At 37.3% G+C, this 18,999-nt stretch overlaps 1 protein-coding gene across 4 annotated transcripts in view; it reads right to left on the reverse strand.

Annotated features, from left to right (window-relative positions):
• MIX23 (mitochondrial matrix import factor 23) overlaps positions 1-18,999 on the reverse strand; it is a 438,171-nt gene that overhangs the window by 166,757 nt on the left and 252,415 nt on the right. For all 4 annotated transcript variants that reach the window (XM_044070967.1, XM_044070968.1, XM_044070965.1 and 1 more), the window contains one exon: positions 12,819-12,878. In XM_044070967.1, coding sequence (XP_043926902.1) covers positions 12,854-12,878 — 25 coding nt within the window. In that variant the 3' untranslated portion in view covers positions 12,819-12,853. The remainder of the gene's footprint in view (positions 1-12,818; positions 12,879-18,999) is intronic.

The following is an 18,999-nucleotide window of genomic DNA, read 5'->3' on the forward strand; positions in this document are numbered from 1 at the left end:
TATAAAACTAGCCAAAGTTGGAAACTTGACTTTTAAATAATCATATACTACACTAGATATTCTTCCATCTATCAGAAATTCTTCTAAATAAGAATCAATTATCCGATGGAAAATATTCACTTCATTGATTGAAATGGATTCATAATGGAAAATATTCACTTCATTGATTGAAATGGATTCATAATTTCCTGAATAATAAAGTATGCATACATTTTCATAATATATTGAAACTTGTCATAAATGACCACCCCACCACCTTTGTCAGGTTTCATGACTCTGACCTGAGAATTTGTCTTTAAGGCTTCTAATGTTTCTCTCTCTTGGTAAGTTAAATTGTTGTCAACCTTAGACTTCATCTTATCCTGATGTAAAGTGTATATTTCCTTAGTTACAATCTTCTCAAAAACATCAACCCTGGGGTGATATGGTGGAATAAATGTACTTTTGCTTTTGAATTCACTATCCTTAATCTGATTGTCACCTCCCTCTTTATTTGTGAGCTCATTTGAAACTGAATTGTTGTTGAAAAATATACTTAAATTAATTTTCCTTGTGAATTTTTTTAGCTCACAATCAACTAGACTGAAACTGGGAGTAGGTATAAATTTCATACCTTTGACTAGCAGCTTGAAGTGACTGCTATTGATTTCCAAGTTCGTAAAATTGTATATTTTAAAATTGTAAATGTGTATGTTGTCTTCCACTATAATACCATTATTTTTGTTTCTCTCTCTAACAGTTTGAAAACCTTGGAATGTGTCTGGTTCAATTAATTTCTGTTCCAACCCCCCCCCCCAATTTCCCTTGTGATTCCTCCCATACCATCCCTGCTGTTTCCTTACTGTGTTCTGATATGGTTGGCCCTGTGTGTTCCGTTCCATGTGAAAATGGGGCCCTTCAGAATCATATTGTGTTCTATAATATGCATTGTTGTTTTCATGGTAATTGTCCCTACCCTGTGTCCAGTTCTTGTTACGTTCCAACCAAATGTATGTTTCACCCTTCTTATATTGCTGTATATCTCTAATCAATTTTTTCCTTTTCCTTTCCTTTATATTGATTATCCACTTCTCTGCTAACCTGAATTGTTTAGAATATAGCTCTTCCCATTCTTTGAACAAGTCATTAGAAATGTTCAAATCCAATTTATCTGCTTCCTGAATCAAATTGCTTAATTTTGCATCATTGTGTTCAATGAGAATGTTAATGAATTTCAACCCACACTCGTCAAAAAACTTGTTAAAAACAGATATGGAATTTTCATCTAGAGTAATACCCATAGGTTTCTTAAAAAACCTTAAACCTTGTGGAACAATCTTCATTTCAACACATTTCTGCAGATACACATTGTCAATTTTCAGGCCATTAATTTGTTTTAACATTTTTCCTAACGCAAAAATCATTTCCTTTAAGCTGCCTAAAGATTTGTTGGACAGAACACTGTTGGTTTTGGTAACATTGTCCGTATCCATATGGTGACAGGCATTCAAAAATTTGTTCAAACACTGTCCCTTGCTGTTTGTTGTTCCACTACCCCCTATCATTCTTGTGTGAACCAATTCCATTGCTGTATGCAGAATTGACCATCACAGATGAATATGTTTTAGCAGGAGGTAACCGTTTGGGTTTGGTCCCTATACGGTAAGCCTCTTCATTGATGTCATAAATGGAGAAGTCAAAAGTTAAGTTGGGTAGATTGATCCTACTATTGTTGTAAGATTCAATGATGTTTAAGTCTGTACACTTTTCGTTGCTATTCCCACATTATTCATTTTATTTTATATAATCAATTTTTACAAACATTTATCATCATTTTTTACTAGATTATTGTCATGTAATTTATTATGAGTAACATTCATTCAATATGAAGAAGTTAGGAAATGTAGCTGTATTTCTTTAAGGAAGGAGTAGCAGTCAATGTATTTTTTGGTGCCAATTTTTGTATTTAAACAATTTTTAATCAATGAAAGGATGTTCTGATGAAGCTCTGTTTTACGAGTGAAAGCGCTTAACATCCAGTTTGTATTTTAATCAATTGTAATAAATCTGTTCCGCTTGGAAGTTTTAAGTGAAATCGTACACTTATTGGTCTTATGGTTTCCGTTTAGTTTTTTAGTTGCCCATTTAGTTTGATGACAGAGTTTTTATCTTTACGGGACTTACCCTTCCTGATTTTTACCATATTTTTTCCCCTGTTTAATATGGGATGTCATCACGGTGGTTTGTTTCTGGAGCGAGTTTTGGGCTTACTTCTGGCAGACAGAACAGTCTCTATTCAACCACTGCCACGGCTAGGCTTGTATAGGCCCTAGGGCAAATAGCCTAGTACCAACCTATGAACCAAAGTCCTGGAATTTCGGTGCCTGTAGGTTGGAGGCCTTTTAGGATCCCCAGATTATTTATTTACTTTTGTTGGGTATTTGCCTATTTTCAGCAGAGTTGCGGGGAAAAAGCCCCAGAAACTTAGAACAAAAAACAAGACAATAAAGTTAACACAACATAAACACCTAAGGTAAACTAAATTTTAGAGAAGAAAAAAAAGCACAATATACATAATAAATGTTAAAAAGTTTGAGTACACTTGCAAAAATAAAATAAGTAAACAAAATAAAATACATAGATAATTCACTTTATAGAGGGTAATTAACTCATTCACTGCAGTGGAGCTCAGGAAGTTTGCACTGTAACTTCCAATGGGTGGAGCCTTAACTTTTTGATAGAATCAAATAATGTCCTCATATTTCAAACAAATGTTCAGATCTCTGGAACCATAGGGGTTATGAAAGATATATAAATGGTAAACTTTGCAGTACAAACTACTTTTATAGTGGTAGTATTCTTTAGGTTCTAGGTCTTAAACTGGATTTTAAAAGTTACAGTAAACACAGTAACTATTACATTTGCAGCAGTTTGCAAACTTACAATACCTCAGCAACCACTCAAGTTACACACATACTGTTATCAGCATTTCACTCACCTAGCTGAGAGCTCTCAGATGAGCTACAGAATTATGTCTGTGTTACTTGGTTGTTGAGATACTTAGAAAAAATGTGAAAATTATACCTATATAAATTAATATCATAAAAACAACAGTTAATATCTATCTATCCGCACTAGACAGAGGTCAAATATGAATGCAGTTGAGCTTGCTATTGTGTAAGCTTTATGATGAAATCTTTTAAAACCTTGTACATAGCATGGTTTTGGAATTATTGATGCAAATATGAACAAGCAATATTTGACACCTAGAGGCATCAGTAAGTTAACTACAGATGCACCTGGAGATGTCACTTGGATGTAATGAGTTAAAATCTCCCATGAGTAGGTTTATTATGTTCATTGGTAAGTGTCTCCAGTGGGTCCAAGTATGCACTGTGAGCTTCTAGGGGCATGGAGAGTGAGCTACAGCTGGCTAGGATATAGTACGGGATGTTGTCTATGGTGGAGGAACTCTAGCAAGTCATCCTGTTTGACCAACCACGAGGTATGCTTGTTACTGATGTACATCAAGACGCCTCTCTACCTTTAGTCCTTCTCACTGCAACTATTGGTCTAAAAAAGTGTGTAAGGAACTGAAACCTTGCACTTTTGGGGTACTCTCCGTTGCTTTAAAATGTGTCTTGGTAACAGCACACATGATTATATTTACGAGTGTGAGGAGGGTTTGGACAGAGTGCATTTTTTTTATTTTTTTTTTATTTAGGCTCCTAGCATTTTACAGTAACACCTTGATGTTCAGTTGAGCTGATTTTGCTATGTTGGTTGGTTTGTCAATTTTGCAATACGTAAAGAAACTATGGGGGTATGCAAAGTGCTGGCAAGTGTGTGCAGTATTACAGTACAGTTATTTTGCCAAGTGCATTCATTCAGGAGCAGCGTTAGGTCAACCAGTGCCCTAGGCAAAATGGCTCCAGGACTCCCCTACCACACCACCCGGTGCCCCCATCCTGGTCTACCTACACCAGATAAATATTGGAAAAGTGCCCCTGCTAGAGTTGCGTCCTAGGCAACTGCCTAGTTGGCCTATGCCTAAGGCCAGCTATGCATTCATTTCAAAAAAATACTTTGCAAGTACAATCTTTCAAAGAGATTACTGTGCATTTGAATATTATTAAAGTAGATGGTGTGTGTGTTACGTCTGCACATAATTACAACAGCCAAGATTGCATTGTGTTTAAACAATTTGTGGGCATAGCAAAAGGATTTTGCAGACCCGTATCACTTGCATTTGATAACAATACTGCAGAAAATTGGTGTGTGTTTGAACAGGAATACGATATTTTCATACAGGCTGCTTTTTCTGATAAAGACACACATGTAAAGGCATTTATTCTGCTTAATTTAGCTGGTTTAGAAGCCACTGAAAGAGCATTCATTTGTGCATGTTCTTGATGTGTTTGTAGGGAAGGGTGAGAACTGCCATACTGTGGTACTGGCTGAAAAGCAGGAAGAGCATGAATGCTTAAAATGTAAATTTAGAGAAATGTGTAGCGCCCAAACAAATATTCCAATGGAAAGGCACTTATTTTACACTAGTGATCAAAAGCCTGGTGAAACTTTTGTAGCATATATAACAGACTTGAGAAATCAGGCTAACACATGCAGATCTGGTGATTTAAGAGATAAGTTGATAAAAGACAAGCTTGTGTGTGGTATTAATGAAAAAGTGAGAAAGATTTTGCTTAGAGACCGTGATTTAATGTTAAACAAGGCCATTGAGACTTGTCAGATAAAAGTTTATAGAAAGGCACACAAGTATACTTACAAAGGAGTAAAGCTTGCTTCCAGTACCTTCCAGAGCTAATGTTGATAGTATGCAGCACAAGGTTAAGAGATACAGGCCTAAATGCATGGCTGCCACAACCTGAGCTTCAGCAAAACCCAGAGCAGCTTTAGTAAGACCCAGGGTACAAGCAGCGAAGCACACAGGGGTAACTCAGCAAAACCTGAAACAAGCCTCGTAGTCAACTGTCGTAATTGTGGTGGTAATTAAGAGCTCAAATGAGAAAAGTGCTTGGCTTTTGGTCAGCAGTGCCATTCTTGCAATTGTGGAATAATTTCAACAGGTTTCGTAAATCAAACAAGGCACATTCTTCTTTATGTTGACGGTGTGTCTGTGTTTGGTGAAACAGTTGATTCAGTAAATTTGTAGGCAAAGAATTAAATCATTTGTACTGTTCGAATTAATGGGAGTCCTGTTGAGATCAAAGTAGATACTGGTTCAAAGTGCAATGTTATGTCGGCAGAAATGTTTGCTAGAGTAAGAGCTGCAGAACAACTTGATTTGACAAAGTGTGCGAAGCTTGTTGCTAATTTATGGTGGTGAAGAGATTCAAACCGAAGGCTCAGTCAATGCTTTCCTGTTGCTTGGCCGGGAAGAGCTATGACTTGCAGTTTTACATAATCAAGAGACATATGCAGTTATTATTAGGCCTCAGTGACTATTTGAAAATGGGACTGCTTTCATATAACAAAGAGGTCCACCATGTAAGCTTGAATGAGAACAGCTCAAATTTTGCCCAAACTATTTTCTCTGAATATGCTGACATTTTTGCAAAGAAGGCAAACTTCCAGTTGTGTACTCCATGAAGTTAGACCCAGAGGTAAGCCCAGTTATCAGACCAGCATGGAAAATTCCAGTTGCTATGCAGAACAGAGTCAAAACTGAGCTAGATAGAATGGTGCAAGCTAGGAGTCATTTGTCCAGTAGAAGAACCAAATGAATGGGTATCCCACACGGTAGTAGTTCATAAGAAAAGCTCACACGATATTAGAATATGTATTTATCCAAGAGATCTAAACAAACCTTTTGATTCCAGTTGCTATAGGTTCATAGGTTCATACTAGGCTATCTGCCCGAGGGCATTTACAAGCCTAGCCCATAGTTTTGTGGCTTACGCCACCCCTTTAGTATGGGGAACTATACCCATTATTTTGCTGTGCCTCTGTTGAGCAGTGACACTGAGGTAATCCCTGGGGTATATCTGCGATCTCCCATCCATTGGTCAAGATTTCTCTTGAACAAGGCCAGCGAGGTGCTCTGCCTCACATATACCGGGATTTTATTCCACAGCATAGGGAGTCTTTGGGTGATGAATCTATCCCTCCAGCACGTCCTATTAATAGCCGTGTCGAGGTTTAAGTCTCCCGCCCTTGTGGCTCTGACGGATCTAGATTTTTTGAGGTGAAGCATATTCATCAAATCTGGGTTTGACATGGCCTTGTATGTTAGGCAAAGGTCACCTCTGAGCAAGCGGTGGCGACTGAATAGAGCTGGAGTTCTTTCAGTCGGGCAGCATAGGACAGATGTTTGAGACCCTTTATCCTTTTGGTGAGGAACTTTTGTGGCCTCTCCAGCTGCTGCAAGTGTCAGGTCAGATACAGTTCGAATGGGGCATTGTACTCAATCATTGGTCTGATGAGTGATGAGTATAGGGAGACTATGACCTCCCTTGATCTAGATGAGAATCCCTTCATGATAAGGTGGGCAATGTAGAAGGTCTTCCTAACTACTTTAGCTACATGGGTGTCGAATGACAGACTACTATCAACCTGGGTCCCCAGGTCCCTGATAACTTCTTCTGTACTCAGTGGATTGCCACCTATTTGGTAGCTAGGGGTAACCTTGTTTTTCGAAGGGTATGACTATGCATTTTTGGCATTTAACTTTAGGCCATGGCTCTGGCACCAGTTATCCGTTTCTGTGAGACCCTTCTGAAGGATATCTGTGTCAGATGTGTTTTCTACTATGGCCCAGTTTGCAGTCATCTGCAAACTTTGTCAGCCATAACCCTCCTGTGTTTGCTTGTACTTGGAAAAGTAGATGCCAAACAAGAGTGGGCCAGGACTGAGCCCTGTGGTACACCACTTGTGACAGGCTTTGAGTCTGACATGGCGCCAGCAACTCTGACCCTGTGGGTTCTGTCACTCAGCCAGTTTGCAACCCATCTTGTGATGTATGGGTTAACATTTAAGCTGATGAGTTTTTCAATGATACCCGAGTGGGGTATTGTATCTAAGGCCTCGCCAGATCGAGGTAGGCTGTATGGACTGCCTTTCCCTCATCAATGGCTTTGGTGACTGTTTGAAAAAGTCAACCAAGTTTAGAAGGCATGATCTGCCTTTGACAAAGCCAAACTGGGATGGGTCCAAAGTCTGCAAATTCCCTATGTCTTTATTTATGAGGTCCATTATGATCCTCTCCATGGCTTTGCAGATAAGGCTTGTCAAGCTAATGGGCCAGTAATTTCCAGGGTCGGTGGAGGCACCGCCTTTGTGAAGTGGGACCACAGTTGCAGTGCGCCACTCCTGGAGTGCAGTATCCAGAGGTAAGACTATGATTAAACAGCTGTCCTAGCTGTGGGTTTAATTCCTCGTTGAGTTCGTGGAGCACACAGCCGGGGACACCATCAGGTCCCATGGATGCTGTGTTTTTTGCTTTGGAGAGAGCAGTTCTCACTTGGGCGTTGGAGATGTTTGGGGGGCTGCAATCGCTTGGTATAGATATCTCTCCTTTTGGGGGAGGGAGAAGTTTGCACTGAACCTGTCAGCCAGTATGTTGGCAATGTCTGTAGGATCAGTAATCTTCACATCATTTTGAACTAGTTCTGAGCATATCTGGGAGTTTCCTCCCAGGTTTCTAACATAGCTAAAGAAGGCCTTATGATTGTCTTTTGAGTCTTTAACTATTTTTCTCTCAAAATTTGCTTTGGAGAATTTGCTATGCAGAACAGAATCAAAACTGAGCTGGACAGAATGGTGCAAGCTAGGAGTCATTTGTCCAGTAGAAGAACCAAATGAATGGGTATCCTCCACGGTAGTAGTTCATAAGAAAATCTCACTATGAGGCTTGCTACAGGTTTTGCTGTGTGCTTCGCTGCTTGTACCATGAGTCTGATAACTGGGCTTACTTCTGGGTCTAACTTCATGGAGTACACAAAAAGACATTATCCTATGTGCACAGTCAAGGAAGTTGTTGCTCTGATGCCAAATGCCACTGTTTTTTCTGTCTTAGACAAAAAGTTCATTTTGGCAAATTTTGCCGGACCAAAAATCTTCATTGCTAATGACATTCAGTACACCATTCGGGAGGTACAGATTTCTGAGAATGCCATTTGAAATTAATTCTGCCAGTGAAGTCTTTCAGCTTGTGACAGAACACATTTTTTTCTGGCTACCCATGTGCTATTATAGTAGATGATATTCTAGTAGGAGGCAATGGTGAAGTCGAATAGGACAGAAACCTCAAGAAAGTTTTAGAGAGAGCTCATGAAGTGAATCTTAAACTGAATCTTCAGACATGTAAATTCAGGTTACGAGGAGTTACTTATGTTGATCATTTGTTTACCAGTTCAGGCTTATGACCAGATCTTTCCAAGCAAACAGCAAGTCTCAAGATGCCAGCTCCAGATAATGTCCAAGCCTTACGTTTTCTTGACATGGTCCAACTATTTAGGCAAGCTCATTCCAGACAGAGTCGACTTTCAGCACCGCTGAAAGAACTGATACGCATAGATGTAACCTGGTCCTGGTCAAAACACCACCAAACAGTATCTGATGTCCTGAAACAGAAAACTGCCAGTCCATCTACTTTAAGATACTATGATGTTCACAAACCAGTTAACTCTTTCCTGTGATGCTTCTAAGTTTGGTCTAGGTGCAATCATTCTTCAAGAGGGTAGACCAGTAGCCTATGCATCGAGAACTCTTATCCAAGCTGAGATAAAGTATGCCCAGACTGAGAAAGAACTCTTGGCAATTGTGTTTGCATGTTTGAAGTTCCATGATTACATTTATGTCTGACCTATCCAGATAGAAACTGACCATCCAACCTCTAGTCACTATTTTGAGAAAGACTATGCGCACAGCTCCTGCAAGAATACAAAGCATGATGCTCAGACTGAAAAAGTACAACTTCAATCCTGTTTACACAAAAGGCAAGGTTCTTTATCTTGCTGATAATTTACTCCAATCGCCCGGAAAACCACAGAACAGCATGACAATGAGCAACCTGATTCTGAAGTCACAAAAGTGCAAAATGTTTCTTCCACATCTTGATGAGCTTAGAGCTTTCTGTCCATGGTAGTCCGCACAGAGTCATTTCTGACAATGATGCACAGCTTACAAGTCAGCAGTTCAAACAATTTGCTTAAACATAGGACTTTGTTCATATTACAAGTAGTCCTGACTATCCACAGTCAAACAGCTTGGCTGAATGTGCAGCTTAAAGTGCAAAATAGCTGTTAGAGCGATCCAAACGTGCTTAATCTCAGAAACACTCCTTGTGATGTTCATCTTGGTTCACCTGCCCAGAGACGTATGTAGAGACAAATCAGAACCACAATACCAAATTAGCAGCAATTTGTTCTATGTGCTAAAAAACAAAGCAGTGAAAGCTCAACTGCTGAAAAAGCATTTGTACCAGAAGTCCTACTATGATAAGACCAGCAAACTGCTCAGTTCATTAAAAGAAGGGGAGGTAGTGAGGATGCAGACATTAAATCTCTCACCATTATAAATTTGTTCTATGTCAACTTCTCTTTTGCCATATAAATCTAGTACATAGCTCTTATTTCATATATTGCTTCTCATTTCCCTTCTTTATTTAATTCTCTTTTTCTTTCATTATTTTAGATAAATATGGTGCTATTTCCTCCTTTTTCCTTGTAAACAATATTGCTGCTTAAATAAATTTTATTTCTTTCGGTGGTGCAGCGGTAGCATTGTTTCCTCACAGCAAGAGGCTCTCCGGTTCGATTCTCGGCTGGAGTGCGGGGAGTGCCTTCTGTCTGGAGTCTGCATGTCATCCTCGCGGTTTGGTGGGCGTTCGAAAGACATGTGTAAATGGGCGTGCCTTCGCTGATGGTTGAACGTCGAGCTAGCACCTCAGCGTTTGTCAAAATCTACTGCCAATCATTAGCGGACCGGAGTTCTGCTGTGGCGACCCCTAACCGTGAAAAGCCGAAAGACAACAACAACATATAAATTTTATTTTTTAGAAATTTCTCTTTTCCATATATTATTTTCGACTAAACCATTAAAGTGTTCTTTACTTAACATGCTGTACTCCATTGTTTCTCTTTTCTTCTCTTCTACACATTCTAAAAATACCTTTTTATATTTCTTTTTAAAATGTATCCACCAAATGGTGCAATTTTCATAGAAAGGTTGCATACTAAATATGCTGTTTCCATAATTCTATCAGCTATTTTCTCTCTCCTATATCCAATTCTATTTCATCAATACTTTTTATTCCTTTTCCTAATTTAATACATTCCTCATTTTCATGAATTTTTATCCAAATAGCCACATGATCAGAAAATCCAATACAGTTTATTCTTTGAGTAATTTTTAAATGTTCTGATATTAAAAAGTGATACATTTCTTTTTTTCATTCTTTTAACGGGTCCCATATTTTTAATTGTCCACTCCTCACAATTTCTGTAAGTATTTTAACATCACAGTCCTTTTTATTCCTTAGGTTACAATTAAAGTCACCTGCCATTATATCCATATTCACACAAACATAATTATGTATAGTTTCAAATTTCATTTCTCTATCGTTTTTGTCACATACACATATAAAGGCTATAACCCTATACGTTTTTTTCCATCTCAAATCAACTACAGCTATTCTCCCTAGTTCTATTACTGTTGTATATAATATCTTTATATTCTCTTTACACAATATAAACATATCTGAACACGTGCCTTTACCTATATTCCAAATAACAGTACCATTTCTAAAGCGTATTTGCACCCTATTCCTATTCCTTTAACAATCTAATGTCCTCTAACACTTATTTGAGCACCTACAGCTGCACAGCAATATATAATTCTCTTTATTTTTCGTATTGTTCACATTTAAAGCTAAAATTTTCAGATTTATAGAACTGTTGTATAAAAGATGTTAGCCCTTATTTTCTTACCATTATATTTTTAAAACTCTCTCTCCCTCACCTTCCTATTCAATTTTTCTTGCTTTTTACTACATGCCACTCTGACTCTTCACGTCTCATCTATTTCTTTTTCTTTCTCTTTAATTTTCAAAGCAACTTCTACTTTTTCAGTATATCTTCTTCTATTTCTTATATAACTTCATTTACAGTTTCTTATTTTCATTTTCTTTTGTCTCTATTGCATACTCTAACCATGAATGTCCTGCATTGCTACATTTTATGTTTTAATTCACATTTCTTTGCATTATGACCTGTCTGTACACAAACACCTTTTTTGTCACCTTCATTAAATGATCATTCTTTCCACAAAAACAGCAAGTTTTAGATTGTCCTCTATTTCACACATCTATTACCACAAACATTAATAATACTAGGTATATGTACCACTCTGTCATTTTCCATTTTTAAAATCACTCCACATTCCCATCCCCCAGTCCATAGTCCTCTTTCATCGTATATTTTACTAGTGTTTAGTAGTGTCAGTCAACAAATGTTCTTTCAGTGCTTCCACTTCAGTTCTAAACTGAATCAAAAAAGGGTTGTACAACATAGTCAGAGCATGGAAAGTCTGCTTTCTTTTTTCACAACCCCCAAAAATATTTTCCACAGCTTGACCAGTTTCAAATATCAAGTCACAAAATGTTTCTTAGTTAATTAAAATGAAATCTCTTCCCTCTTCAACTTTTAACACCCAGTGGTACTATAATACTGTCCCATACCTCGTATCTGTCCAAACCAACTTCCTTTTTACTGCTCACTCAAAACACAGATTTCTTCGTTTCCTTTATTCACATCTCCTCTTTGGCTGCTTCTCCCACTATTTCAGCATGTCTTTTTCTCTGGAACCTTCTCTGGCACATTTTTTTCTATTTTCTCCATAATCTCACTCCAGGATACTGCAGCTCCACTTTCTGGCTCACTCTGATTTATCTCCTCCTCCAGATAAACAACCTGCAACCCACCCAAACTGGAGGGTTGACATAATGCATTTTTTCACCGTTTCTGTAGATTCAAAATTTTGCTCCAAATCCATTTCCACCTCTGCATTAACCTCCGTTTCCTTCTTGATCTCCTCTCCACTCAAAAACATTTTCTCTGCTCCCAAATCATTTGAGAACATTTCTGGTAGCGATTATTTATCCATTTTCGATACTTTCGCCACCATTTCACTTTGGCTTACAGCCTCCATGTTTTCTCCCTGTTTATCTGGGCCAGAAGTCCCTACTACCAAGAGTGGGGGAAGTTCCCTGATACCCTGGCCAAATTTCCCCTAGTAGTATAAATAATACCTCGGGTCTACCTTGAAAAAAGCCCACTAGCCTTTTGGGATTAAAGTACAAATAAGACAAAAATTTCCAGTATACAGTTACATTTTTCATACTATACACTGTACTACTAATGTTGTGAACAACTTCATGACACTCCACATCCAACATGTACAGTCTAATAAAATATATGAAATGCAGTAGAAAAGTGTCTTTCACTGTCTCATACTATGTCATTCTGTTGACCATGTCTTTAACACCTACTGCTGCGCATTACAGAGATACAAAAAGGATCCAACTGTAACTAGGAAGATGTTATCTCAACTCCCTTGCCTTAACTATTCTGGAAAACTCAGTCCTGAACCCTTTCTACAATGGAATAACTAGCAATACTATAGCTATGAGGAATCAGGAAAGCTAGTTAGTCAAATGGCATCATTCAGGAATGGCCAGAACACAGCAACAGAGGTTCTCTGGAAAGTCGGGTGTTGTATAAAACAAATGGTGAGTACTGACAAGCAGAACAGGAAGAGGGAATTAACAATACATACATATTTTGGCAATGACATTCAGTGTACCTAAAAATATGCCTTACCTTCCAACTTCGGTCATTTATTACTTCTTCAACATTCAGTTCCGTTTGCAGAAGTTTGAGCTGAAAAAGAAAACAAGCAGAGTTTATCTGCATCAATAAATGATACCTTGCAATGAGATTCTGCACTGAAGAAAATGCAGGTAAAAGACTCTCAAGAGAGACAGAGTTTGTATGCACATCAAAGTTAACTACAAACCATTTCTTGTCCAAGTAAATTAAAATAATATAAATAAAAATGCACTTACATAAAAATGAAAAATAAACTTCAACAAACAGTGAATATGGAAGGGTGGCATTTTAATGGAACAAAGACAAAACCTAATGCAACTTAAATAAAAAAGAAGAGGAGGAAGATAAAGTAACCGCTCTTCAAAAGACCCACTGTTATGGTAAGTACTTCAACATAACTGCTACCTTACCTTGGTAGGGGTCACTGTAGCAATACAGATATACAGCACTAGGTCACAACACCCAAGCCAAATTCACAGTTGCCCAATCACAGTGCCTTGAGTCATCATATGCTTCTGCTTTCTTGATTGTTCATTATTGCAATGAATTTTTATATATTACAGAGTTCTGGGAGGTGTGAGTTCTGTGCATCCCAAAAACTTAGCAGGACAGGTATAACATTTCCTGTTAGTGGTCATTTTTCATACTGGAGTGAGAATAATATTGTACTCAGGCATGTGTGTGTGCATGCTTGCATGGGTTTGGGGGGATGGGGTTGAAGCTCTCACATGAAAATTAAAAATATATTTTTATGTTTTCCCCATTTACATACTGAGCAGATGGAGTACATGTATTATAAGTGTATACTCAAGCTAACATTTACAAGGTACTGTGACTGGGAGAGTGGGATGACAGGTTCTGTGAAGTGAATATGCATACAGGGTTCAGTAACACATGGTAATATTTTGGTAGTATCTCAAGTACGATTAGCTACCCCATATGAGGCGGATATATAAAGAATCCAACCCTTGCACAATCTTACCAAAATTTATACTATTCCTAGAAGGAGATGATAGCTTATACTGTGCTGTGACACTATGGTCAAAATCCGTATTTCTGCTTCCAATACATCCTGAGTGGAAACACTGGTAAAGTATGCTAAATTAGCTGCAGTTCTTGTAAAATGAGCCACAAAAGGACAATGAAAAGTTATGATGTACACACCATAACAAAAATGCAGGACAACAGGCAAACTGTAATATAAATTTTTCTTTGGTGATAAGCAGCAGAAACCAATTTTCCTTTATTAAAAGAAAACAAAAAGTTGATCAACTTTCTTAAAATAAGGAGTTCCCTTATAACGTTGCAAGTTGCAACACACTGAGAAATTAATATGTGGGATATCTTTTCTTCTTTTGGAGACAAATCCCCTTGTGGAAAGGGTTTCATCCCCATACTCCCCTACTTAATTTGAGGTCACAACTGCTTTGGGAAATAGGAAGTATTTATACAGAGTTGTAACATGGCAAATTGCGTTACAGGAAAACATAGGGTAGCCAAATGAGATCCCATCTAGTATAGCATCAACAGCTAAAGTACATAAAATAAGGCCATCCAACATTCTGGTATGTAGGACAAAATACTGAAAATTGAATGGGTTGGTTTAAGGAGACATTTGGCAAGTCTTAGAGGTCTGCAATCTAGTGAAACTCTAAAGTGTTCAGTTGCTATTCTTGCACTAGGGACATCTGACTACTGATAAAATCTGGCCACATATGTTGCCTACTGGAACAAGTAAAATACTGAAAACAAACAACTGGAAAAACGAAGACAAAACAAAGGACACTCAGCTCTCCAAAAACTCCCAACAGTTTAAGTCCTTTCGTACAGATCGGTGTCTATACTTCCTCAGACTTAAAGAAGCATAACAAACACAGTCTCTTAAATAATGAAGCTCATGCTTAATTAACCCACCCTTTACAGTCACATGACTTGATTAAATTGATTAAGCCATTGTCTCATCACACGCTTCAACAATGCATATAAAATAAACACTTTTAAAATGTTAAACTTAATCAATAGTTCTAAATTTTACTACAACTAATGCTGAAATATATATATACATACATATATATATATATATATATATATATATAAAATGAGACTTTAAATAAAATCTAAACTTATTCTATCTCATTAAACTCCTTAATTTCAGTATGCATACTACTGAGAGGACCATCATTAATGCCTGGATACCTACAGGCATCATACCTAAGTTGCCAATGGAGCTCACATCGTTCCAGCCATAGAGAACAGTCCACCCCTATCTGATCCAACTACCTGGTCAATAACATGGAACACAAAACAGTGATCTGGATAATTATCTATATGTTTTGCAAGGGCATTTTCAACCTTCCCGTTCCTCATAGCATATAAATGTTCATATAACCAGTCTCTAAGCCTCCTGTCAGTTTTTCCTATAGGCAGTTTTACATTGACCAATGTTTTTGCCAATTAGCATTCTTGGAAGGTACAAAAGTCATGCCCCTCACTAAAATATCAGCCAAGTCAGTACCCACAGGAAATGAGGAATAATTAAAAAACTTAAAATCCTTGGTGGTATACCAAACTGTTTACAAGAAAACTGAATTTGAAATTAGCTTTTGGTTCCAATGTCAACAATAGTACTTCTGAAAGGAGCATTTTTCAGGTGAACAGTATATTTAACTCTATAATGCACCCTGCTCTGACTGCCTTTGAGCATATTTGTGAATTAGACTTCAGGAGCTTACAACTATGTAAAAGTGTATCTAGTATCTCTGGTAATAACCACCTTGTTGCTACAGAACTGACTAATGAAAACTTTGGTTAACAGTAATTTAAGGATCTCCCAACCAGATAAGAGCGGAGGTATTGTTATCATGAACAATGATTTTTACATACTTACAATGGAGCAACTGTTAGATAATACTAGTTATATGCATGTTTCTTTGAATGAGCTTAACCAAGCTTATAGGAAGATTAGATCATTTCTGGATGACTTATTCACTGAAGTTCATATTTATTGGATATTTTCAACTTCCTTACAGTTCCAGCCCCACAGGTCCCTGTTATCTTCGGAATTCCGAAGATCCGCAAAGATTTGCAGGACCCCCCATTTCGTCCGATAGTCAACGGACGTAATTCAAAACATACCCTATGGCAAAATTTGTCGATCACATTTTAAACTGTTTCTAATTGATGAAACACAGGTTTGTAAAGACTTGTGGTCTTTTTTTTGTTTTTTTGGAGAATGTGAATCAATTGGCTTATGTAAAAGACTATAATTTTTCTACTGTGGATGTTAGCGATTTATATACTGTGATTCCACATGAGCTTGGTATTGATTAGGCCAGCCAAGTTCTTGTAAGGAAGGGTATTGATAGTAATGAACTATATTTGGTACAATAATTTTTGGATCTTATCTTGACTACTAATTTTTTCCTTTTTGGTGAATCCTATTATGTGCAAACAGAAGGGGTTGCTATGGGATCACCCTGTGGGGCTAGCTTTGCTAACCTTATCATGAGTTTTTGGGAAAAGGAATATATATTCAGTAACAACCCCTTTCTCGAGAATATTTATTTATATACTCATAACCCAGACGATATTTTTATCATCTTCAAAGGGGACGTGGATTTATTCCATGACTTGATAGGTTACATGAATAGTACCACAGAATTTTTAAAGTTCACAAGTGATTTTAAGGAGCTGAAGATTTTCTACTTGGAAATTTGCTTAAGCAAGGATAATATCAGGCAGCAATATGTGACTACTATTTTCAGGAAGGAGACATATTCTAATTCCTTCCTTCATTATTCTAGTTCCCACCCTGAACATCAGAAAAAATCTGTTAAGGGACAGTTTGTAAGGGCTGCCTGCCAGAATGGTCTGTAAGTAGATTTTCAGGCTGAATGTGAATTTTTAAAGAGCCTATTTTTGAAACGTGGTTACCCACAAGTATTAGTGGAAGCAGTAACAGAAGTGACCATTAAAAGAATTTCAGGTAATTTTAGAGCCATTTTGAAGGACTCCAGGGTTGAAATTTCAGACCCTGTAAGAAACATAACTGGAACGGTGGGTGCACAAAATATTAAACCTCCCTTTGATTTTTCATCTACCTTTATTACCTCTTTTAGCAATGAGGCTTATTTGTTGAAACAAATTTTATTTAAGAAATGGGATTTAATAACAGTGGATGAAAATGTGAGGAGTACATTACCCACTAAGCCCACTGTTATTTTTAGAAGAGGGCAGAACTTGAAATCCATTTTAGAACGTAAAAACGCCAATAATTCTAGGATTAAGGGCATGTTCATATGTGAATCATGCCCTTACTGTAAATTTATTGATACAGGCCTTTTTCACCATCAGGGATATCAAGTTATCTTCTAATGGGAGATTTAATTGTAATTCTAGGTGTATTATTTATCTGGCTAAATGTAAGTGCTGCCCTGTGTTTCATATAGGAAAAACTGACAGGAGGCTTAAAGACCAGTTATATGAACATTTATATGCTATGAGGAATGGGAAAGGTTGAAAATGCCCTTGCAAAGCTTATAGCTACTTACCAAGATCACTCTTGTATTCCGTGTTATTGACCAGGTACGTTGGATCAATTAGAGGTGGACCAGACTCTTTATGGCTGGAACAATGTGAGCTCCTTTGGCAATTTAGGTATGATGCCTTTAGGTATCCAGGCATTAATGATGTCTGCTCAATAGTATGCATACTGAAACTAAGGAGTTTAAATAAAATCTAAACTTATTCTATCTCATTAAAGTCTCATTTATATATATATATATATATATATATATATATATATATATATATATATATATAATTTTTTTATATATATTTCAGCATTAGTTGTAGTAAAATTTAGAACTATTGATTAGGTTTAACATATTTTAAAAGTGTTTATTTTATATGCATTGTTGAAGCGTGTGATGAGAATGGCTTAATCAATTTAATCAAGTCATGTGACTATAAAGGGTGGATTAATTACGCATGAGATTCATTATTTAAAAGACTGCATTTGTTATGCTTCTTTAAGTCTGAGTAAGTATAGACATTGATCTGTACGAAAGTGCTTACTTAATTAAACTGTTAGGAGTTTTTGGAGAGCTAAGTGTCCTTTGTTTTGTTTTCACTTTTAGTAATGTTGCTTAGATAGACTGCTGAGAGGAACAGGCTGTACTGGACTGCCCATTCCAAATTAGTAGGGTCATTCTACAAAGAATGCAACATCTTTTGCATCTCCTTGCCAGGATATGTACCACATCACAGTTGCATTGTCCATGTTTATCTGAATAGGCACTTGATAAAGTAGTTCTTAAAAGAATGTAATTTTCTCTACATGCTCTCACTTCTTTTGTGTTAAGGTGAAGAGTTTTGTGGAGACAATGACAGGTATTTGAAGTGGCCTTCTTGAACATAATCCAGAGGATTCTGTCACCACATGTTGACAAGGAGAAAGAGGCGGGACTTGCATACCTCTCAACCTCTTAAAGAAAGAAATCTGGACAAAGCCTAAAATAACGGGGGGACACAAGCCCAAAAATAGGGGCAGATTTTAAATATTGCTCTCACAAACTTTTAAAAGTGGTTATAATAACATGATTTGTATTAACATGCATTTTTTTGAAAAATATGAAGTCTGAAACTCCAACGTATGTTCTTATTTAGTGACTTCAATCCTCAGTGATTTGCCATTAAAACCACAACTTTTGAGGAACAGACCAAAAGTAGGAGGCAAAGATCTGAACATTCTGCAAAAATCTGGACAGTTGAGTGCTAAAAGCAGGAGTGATACTCCCACTGAAAGGTTGCAAGGATCCTGCCACCAAAGTATTTCTATCTTTACAGAATTCACTATTAGAATTACAGTCTCTATGGTGTCTGATACTTAATTTCAGACATTCCTCAAAACCAAATGACGTTTCCCTCAGGAAGACTTCCACGAGGAACCATCAAGATACTGGCCAAGTGCCTCACAGCCCTGAGGTATCATCTTGCCATTGGCACAGAAGAAACTTCCTTCATGAAATCTTTTACATATTGTGCTGAGTCATGAAAACTTAACTGGACTAAATCTATGACCGCACTGAGAAAGGTAACCATGAAGGTGTTAAGTTGGACTTGTAACAAATTACAGTTATGCCCAGGGCACAAAAAGTGTTGCTACAAAACT

The sequence above is a fragment of the Protopterus annectens genome, chromosome 5.part0 (assembly GCF_019279795.1).
Source record: "Protopterus annectens isolate FY-2018-M chromosome 5.part0, PAN1.0, whole genome shotgun sequence".
Taxonomy (NCBI): Eukaryota; Metazoa; Chordata; order Ceratodontiformes; family Protopteridae; genus Protopterus; species Protopterus annectens.